This window comes from Halyomorpha halys, unplaced genomic scaffold (assembly GCF_000696795.3).
Source record: "Halyomorpha halys isolate HHAL.00 unplaced genomic scaffold, Hhal_1.1 Scaffold6959.1, whole genome shotgun sequence".
Taxonomy (NCBI): Eukaryota; Metazoa; Arthropoda; class Insecta; order Hemiptera; family Pentatomidae; genus Halyomorpha; species Halyomorpha halys.
Genome location: NW_027115442.1, coordinates 1,788 through 9,992, shown reverse-complemented (window position 1 = coordinate 9,992; position 8,205 = coordinate 1,788). Strand labels below are relative to the sequence as shown.

The 8,205-nt window shown below is 31.6% G+C and overlaps 1 protein-coding gene across 3 annotated transcripts in view; it reads left to right on the top strand.

Moving 5' to 3' along the window:
- LOC106692007 (BOS complex subunit NOMO3) overlaps positions 1–7,619 on the top strand; it is an 18,798-nt gene extending 11,179 nt beyond the window's left edge. For 2 of the 3 annotated variants that reach the window (XM_014437912.1, XM_024360846.1), the window contains exons 13-18: positions 716–860; positions 977–1,100; positions 1,257–1,450; positions 3,473–3,641; positions 3,846–3,929; positions 6,055–7,619. In XM_014437912.1, coding sequence (XP_014293398.1) covers positions 716–860; positions 977–1,100; positions 1,257–1,450; positions 3,473–3,641; positions 3,846–3,929; positions 6,055–6,648 — 1,310 coding nt within the window. In that variant the 3' untranslated portion in view covers positions 6,649–7,619. The remainder of the gene's footprint in view (positions 1–715; positions 861–976; positions 1,101–1,256; positions 1,451–3,472; positions 3,642–3,845; positions 3,930–6,054) is intronic. The other variant, XM_014437911.1, reaches the window with a different exon arrangement.
- The last annotated feature ends 586 nt before the right edge of the window (positions 7,620–8,205 follow it).

Genomic DNA, 8,205 nt, shown 5'->3' with positions numbered 1-8,205 from the left:
ATGAGAATTTTTATTTTATTATATATAATATTATAGACTCTTAATCTCAGGGCGGGTTTCTAGGCAATCACAATAGTCAACTAAATTATTAACTACCATTACAATTATACTTAAAATTCTATACAATAGAATCGAAAAAATTCTATTTTTTCTACAACACTAACCAATTTATACAATCTTCTATTGATGATTGAAATTCATAAAATAAAACATATCAAAAACCCTTTATACATCAAAATATACTATTTACTCAAAAAGAGTATATTACAATATATATATATAACTTACAGCCTTAGTCAGCTGTTACTTCGATGTCAGCTGACTGAGATCAGCTGATCGCATGTATATAAAGGGATGTACCGAACCCAATAAAGTTAGTATGTTACAGCAGTTCACACGTGTTACATCTTATTCCTTCTTCTCTTTTTTTACATTTGGCTTTCGCCGATACTTAACTTATATATATCAATGTATATCAAATTATAGATACATTGAAAAAAAAATGGTTTGTATTACATGCTTCCTTACCTACTTAAAATTTAATTAATCTTTTAATGTATCACCCACCTCAGAAGATATTTGCTCAAAATGATTTTGATATTCAAGGCACCGAAAAAACCATTAACTATCCCTTAAGATTTATATAGAAAGCTTTTTTCATAAATTATTTCTTATTTTGTAACTGTATTAGCTTTAAACAGTGTTTTGTTTTCAGGAAAAGTGACTACCGGGGATAACAGAGGGTTGATAAATGTTTCGATCAGTATCCTTGATGGGGATGGAACTGTTCTTCATACCCAAGATACTGCTCAAGATGGCTCTTATAAATTCCCCCCCATTAAAGCAATGTCAAATTATAGGTAAAATTCACTTCATCTCTTTTAAATTTCACAAAATATTTTAATGATACTATTTTAAATCATTTATAATATTATTTGTTATAAATAAGATTTAGATTTAATTTATATTTTTTTAGGCTTCTTGCTGCTAAGGAAGGGTACGTTCTTACTGAACAGTCCATGCGAGGGCATTTTAGTGCTCATAAACTAGCTGAGATTGTTGTAAACGTCAAAGATGTAAATGATGGATCACCCCTTCAGGTTAGCTATTTAAAGTATATATAATAAACTTCTTTTTTTTCTGTTTGCATAAGGAGATATTTAATATTGCATTAGAATTTTTACTTTTTTTGGGGTTAGAATTTTTACCAATCATGTGTATTTTTAATGATTTGTTCTATCAAATTTTCTTTTTAGGGTGTCTTGTTGTCTCTATCGGGAGGTAAAGATTATCGCCGTAATGCTCATACTGATACAGGAGGAGTAATGTCCTTCCTATCACTTAGTCCTGGTGAATACTTTTTAAGACCTATGATGAAAGAATATCGTTTTCACCCGACCAGCAAAATTATTAGTGTTGATGAAGGTGCAACGGTACAGTTTACTTTAAGGTCAGAATTAGCATAATGTTAATTTTTTTTCTTTTAGTTGTTTTTTTTAATTTGTTAGAAGTTGAATTAATGGTTATTTTTTTATTGTACCTTGTAACTTTTTTATGAAATAAATTAAATTATTTTATCGATTTTTTTATATATTATTAGATAATCATATGCAGGTAATCAATCAGAAGAAATTTGGAAAATGAGATTGTATCAGTATTTTTATTTTATTTCTAATGATAAATAAATAATAAATCTTAAAAACATTGCTGAAACATTACCACAAATCTTTGTAGTACACTCACTTACAATTGTTTACAAAGATATTGGTTAAAATTTGTGAGCCATAATTCTTTAAGGCAGAATGTTACAGTTAAAAAATTAATTTTTCTCAATCATTTGTGAATTTGAAGACGAACAACAATAATTCAGTAATCTGAACTGATTGCTGTGTGGGTGGTTTCAGATTAGTGAAAAGTTTGGATTACAGAGAGATTTTGAGAAAACTGCATTCAGTACATACATATCACTGTATTAAGTGGATACATACATGTACACTCACTTGAAAACATAATTTGTATAAAGATTAATTTTTTTTTTTTTTTTTATAGAACTTGGTTGTTTTTGTTTGGTTTGAATTTTTGAGGAACTTCCTCACTGTTTCTTATTGTAATTATGAGAGATAGTTGACCGTGTATGATGAAGGAGGAGAAGATGGTTGGGGGTACGGTCAAAGTGAAACAAATAAGTTGGTGTTACTTATTTAATTGTGCTAACATTTCGGCTAGAGTTTCTAGCCTTCTTCAGGGCTAAGAACAGAACAAGATAACAACCACAGTAAGTATAGAAATTAAAAAAGAAAGTATAAACAGATTTCTATACTTACTGTGGTTGTTATCTTGTTCTGTTCTTAGCCCTGATGAAGGCTAGAAACTCTAGCCGAAACGTTGGCACAATTAAATAGGTAACACCAACTTATTTGTGTTTCACTTTGACTGCACCCCCAACCATCTTCTCCTCGTACGTTTCTTATTTTAGATATTGTTGAGGAAAGATTTTTTGCCATAGAATACTGTTTCATATTGCTCATTGAATGCAATGATTATAATGAGACACTATTTTTATGCTTTACTGTTATGAGTTCCTTAAACTTTCTCTTCTTCAACATTTGACACTTTCATAAAGCATTTAAGATTCATTTCACATGGAAATATTATGAAGGAGATAGATTTGCTGTTATGGTTGGTAAATCCTTTCACATGGCGAGGAGAGATTCACAGGTCTGTATAAAAGGCTGAAAATATTTCTTGGAAGTTCTATCCTCCCGGAGATCTCCTAGAACTAAGGAGAGGGGATATTGTGCAATCACAGAACAATAACTGGCTGGTATTTATTAACTCCAGGATAAACAAATGGTTGGAAGAGAAAGTCGTAAGAGACTGTCTACAGACAACTTTTTGTATGACTTAAGCATTACTTATACCTATCTCCTCCGTATGAATCAGATCTTAAGATTTGATGATTTCTTTTAAACTTGAATTTGTTTTCATGTCCTTCAATCCATGCTGTAACAACTGAATCATTAACAATTGCACCAGTGTAGATTTCAAGTGGTAACAGCTTTTTTGTGTTTGTTTCTTTTTTGAGGATAATCTCTTTTCTCAGCAAAGGATTTCACAAAGTGTCCATGGTCTTCAGCTTTATATTGATCCATCCTCGCCTCAATTTTTTTTGCTTGTTTGAATATTGAATTTGTCCAGGCTATGGAATTTCATTACAACGATTTCACTATATGTCAAAAGAATAAAAAAAGGATATTTAAAGAAAAAAAGGTGTACAATTGTATCTTTTAAATGGATTGTTTTGCTGTTTTGTCAAACCAGCTAACCAAAAGTATTGTGTTGGATCCTATCTAACCTACATTCTTTTTAAGCTTTATTGTGGATTTTATTAAAACATTTGTCATATATATGATTTATTATTATAATAAATATATTGGTCTATAATTTATAATTTAATTTTCTATTTTTGTAGTGGTGAGAGAGTAGCTTACAGTGGTCTTGGATTGGTCACCTCATTAAATGGTGAAGGTGAGGGAGGTGTTGTTGTGGAAGCTGTTGGTTTAGACAAGTGCAACCTTTATCAGGAAGAAGCGACTTCAGGAAATAATGGACATTTTAGGATCAGAGGTCTTCAGCCTGGGGTATGTAATTATTCTAGTAAGAAAAAATATGTTTAGTTAATATGTTGTTGGTTTCTCCCATGAAGGATTATAATGACAAGATTTTCATATTGCTCCATTAGTGTATTTATTAGCTTAATCATAGTGGTTATGATTTTAAAATTATATCAAATTTGTTCTTGTTTTATAAAGGAAATTGATAGTTACAATTTTCTGTTTGTTTAGTGTGGATACAATGTTCGTGTAAAGGTAGGTCCAGAAGTTAATCAACATATTTCAAGAGCTACTCCAGAAAATATTACTATTAAGGTAAGATTAAAGTAGTATTTTTCGTTCAATTTTGAAAGTTGTTTTCTTTTTTTATAGAAGTGTATTGCTTTAACCTTGTTAAACATTTTCAATAGCCTCCTTCCAGTTCTACAAATATTTGATATCATTATATTAATTTTCCTTTCTTGCCTACACTAGTTACTTTAAAAACACTTCTTCTTTTACTTCTCCTTATAGTGCCTACTCAGCATAGGGAAACGTTCAGCCACTCGCTCCAATTTTCTCTATCAGCAGCTAGGTTCCTGGCCTGACAAAGATCCTTCTCTCTTCCTCTGCAAAGCTTGTCAACATACTCCCGGTAGGACATCCTTGGTCGTCCACGAGGCCTTCTGTCATCTGGTATATACTCCATTGTCTTTAGGGGTTCTTCATTCTAATGATGTGGCCAAACCATTTCAACTGCTGTGTCTGCAGAACCTCCTTCACTGAGGCAGTTCTCAGTTCCTGGCGTATCCGCTCATTTTGGACACAATCTCTCCTTGTCTTCCCCACTATTCTTTGCAGAAACTTCATTTCTGCAGCAGTGACTCTACTCTCCTGCTGGTCCATCAATATCCAGCTTTCAGCTCCATACAAGAGTATCTGCAAGTATACAGACTTGTAGTTATGGAGCTTGACATTCCTACCTACCTCTTGCTTCCCTATTACAGTATTGTAGATCTTGTAATAGACTGCATTAGCCTTCCTTATCCTGTTTGATATTTCTGGGTCTATTTTCCTAGACATTTCTATTATAGTTCCTAGGTAGGTGAAATCTGCAACCACTTCCATCTCTTCCCCGTTACAATATATATGGAGATCTTCTACTTGCCTCCTCACTTGTAATATCTTACTTTTGCTGGTATTTATCTTTAAAAACACAGTAGTGTTTAATTCATTTATATGAATGTTTCAGACTACCAAATCTATAAAAATGAAACTGAAATTTTTCTGTAGTTGGCTCTAGAAGTTAATTTAGTTACTGTCAAACCATATCATTGGCACCACTTTCTTTTTTTTTTTTTTTTGACATCTGATAAAGATTTTCAACTTGCAACAATACAAGTTTCATAAAACTGCGTAGGTTTAATCATGTTGAATTATGTGCCTTACAATTGCCATTATGCCATGATTTGTGAACAGTATTGATTTTCTGTCACTATTTTAAGGAAACTTGTAGCATTTCATACTCTTGGTAAATCACAGTACTTAGTGTGGTTTAAAAAATTCATAAGTGGTAATTTTGATGTGAGAAATGGAAAAGTGAAAGGCTATAAAAAAGTTTCAACATAGGTAATTGCAAACATTGTTGTATGATGATATTCAAATGCAACAGAAACTCACAGATCAATTAAATGTGGCACAAGTAGCTGTTCCCATACAAGTGAAAGCCATAGACAAAGTCAAGAAAATATGGGAAAATAAGTTCTGCCTGAAATGAATGAAAGACAGTAAAAGCTGAAAAAGCACCTAGGATATGCTACTTGCTTGGTACAAAAGAAAGTGATTTCTCCATCACATTATGTTTAACAATGAAAAGTGGGTGTATTTCAAAAATCAAAATTATAAAAGACCATGGGTTATTCCAGGCTAGCCATTGACATTGACTCCAATGCCAAATTACTTTGGACCAAAGACAATTATTTGTGTTTAATGGGATCGGAAGGGTGTGCTATATTAATATTGAATGCCACCAAAAAATATTCAATTTGAGTTGAATCAATTGACAAATTAAATTTATTTAGAGAAGGGGGACTCAGTATCTTCAAAACATTCAAATATATGAATTAAGCACTATATAGATACAGTGTTGCTGGTTCAAATCTGATAAAGAGGGTTGATTTTATTATTATGACTTTTAGGCAAGAAAGAAAAATAAATTGTTTTATGTGAGAAGAGAATGGTCAGGGGTTGGGGTTTGGTCATTCAAACATTGAAAATAATCCACTAAGTTTCACTTATTTGTATGCTTCTCTTCACTAACTGCACTCCTGACCCATCTTCTATTTTTTTATGTGTATAGTATTATCCACATAATTCCATATACCTGTTCACTTATTCTATACTTTATCCACTGTAAAATCATGATTTTATCGCAGTTCATTTTTTTATAATTCTGTTACAGGTTGAGGCTTCAGATGTGGAAAATCTCCATTTGTATGCATTGAGGCCTGAATGGAGAACTGATGTTGTGGTTCACATTACACCAGAAAGGCCTGAAGACCTCAAGACCCTTAGGGTTCGATTGTCTTCTGAAGAAGCTCCAGATTCCACAATCCATGTCATCAAACTCTCAGACTACAAGCCATCTGCTAGTGGTTATTCCTTGAAGACAATTGTTGTTCCATTCCCACCATTGCCAGCAGATGGCAGATCATACATAGTGAGGTTGGAGTCAACTCTATCTCAGTCGACACATTCCTATACCAATAGACCTGTCCACTTCAAAGCAAACTCATCTTTTAAGCTTATTCGACTTGTGTTCTCTCCAAAACCACGGCTGAAGGAACCTGAACTTTCTCAGTCTTCTTACTTGGTGTTGCCTCTTATCCTCCTCTTCACCGCTATTATATACAATAAAGAGAAGGCTTGGAGTCTTCTTACTCTTGCAATGCAGACAAGAATACCAACGAGAACCTCCCAGTCTGAGGATTCTGGCTCTGACAGCTTTTTAGAGTCAAATTTCCAAAAGAAAAAATCTAAATCTCGAAAAACCTGAGTCAAGTAAGATAATAGTAGGTTTGTTTACATTTACTTTTATTTTTGTTGATTTTTTATGATATATTGTTTTTACAATATATACTGGTTAAAATTTTTATTTATTTATTTTTTTAGAGGGGGGAGGTAAAGGGAAATATAAACAATTATGAAGATAAACCAAGATCGAATGTTGCATTTATTTAATGTAAATACATGAGCTAAGACTTTTGTTCATCATAAATTGTCATTATTATTAAGTTATTTATTTTTCCTATTGTTTTTATTATTGTGTTAAGTATTTCTATTGTACTTGATTATTTATTGTCTGACTTTGTTTAGTTATCATTAGTGATGGTAGATAACATTAATTCCATTAAAATATTTTTTTAAATGTGTACAAGTCATTTATGTATTTTTTATGTTAGTTTGTAAGAAAGAAACTTTAAGATTTAAATTTTCATTTTTTCTAATTTTATTTTATTTAATGTTCCTTAAGATCTTGGAAGAATGCAACTATCAAGCAGTATTGAAGGATGATTTTATTTGATTGAAATATTTTAATCCATTCATTGTTACCAAGATAATTAAGTTAGATTATCTTAAACTATTAATAATACATAAAATTCTCTGTTATCTTAAGGTTAAGGATTAGAATTCTTTGTAGTTCTCTTTAGCTGATATGTATCTCATTAAACCTTTTTCCATGTTAATAAGGTTCTCTTTTGCCTGTGTGAAATGACTAAACTCATTTTCACAGACATGCATTTATGATGTATGACTATAATATTCTGCATTCATTAGAGGAATGTCATCTACACTTGTCTAATAGTTGAACATTAAAAATGTTAAACCACACTTTGTTGAGTAAAAAGTTAGTTTGAAAATGGAATTCAATTTCATTTCTCTGCCTATCTATTGTTCGGGATGTTAGTTTTTTCCTTGTTCTATCTATGACAAAATGCATCCAGTCAATATATTTTGAATTATCCATTTTTGAGTTTTATTTATAAATATAACCTCCTGAAGGCACATCTTAGTAGGAGGAAGCCCTCACACCTCCAAGGTGTTTGGCCTGTGAGGGTCACCTGTGTTGATCGTAGATTTACAAACCATTATAGGTAAAGGTCTTGGAGCTATATTTAAAATAGACATCTCTGAAGAAGCCTGCAGCTTGTTCTAACGATGCATCTTATCCATATGATAAAAAGTAAAATAATGCATGTCAAAAGTAGCATGAATTAGAAATATAAATTATCGTTTTGAGAAGTATGATCTCTGAAGATGATTGAATGGTAGGAAATTACAGACCTTTTTGTTTATCTTACTACTACATATTACGATCTTTCTCCTACATATTACGATCTTTCATCCATAATATACATTTTTAAGGTATTTACTTTTAACTGTCTCTTTTTTAGTTCTTTTACTGTTAATCAACCTAATTAACCCTTTATTGCATAGTGATGCTTAGAGATATCATATTCTAGTACGTCCTATTTAGATTTAGCAGAACTATTTTCAGTTTACTTTAGTCAACAATATGCTACAAAAGACCTGTAGAAGTTTGAAAACTGAA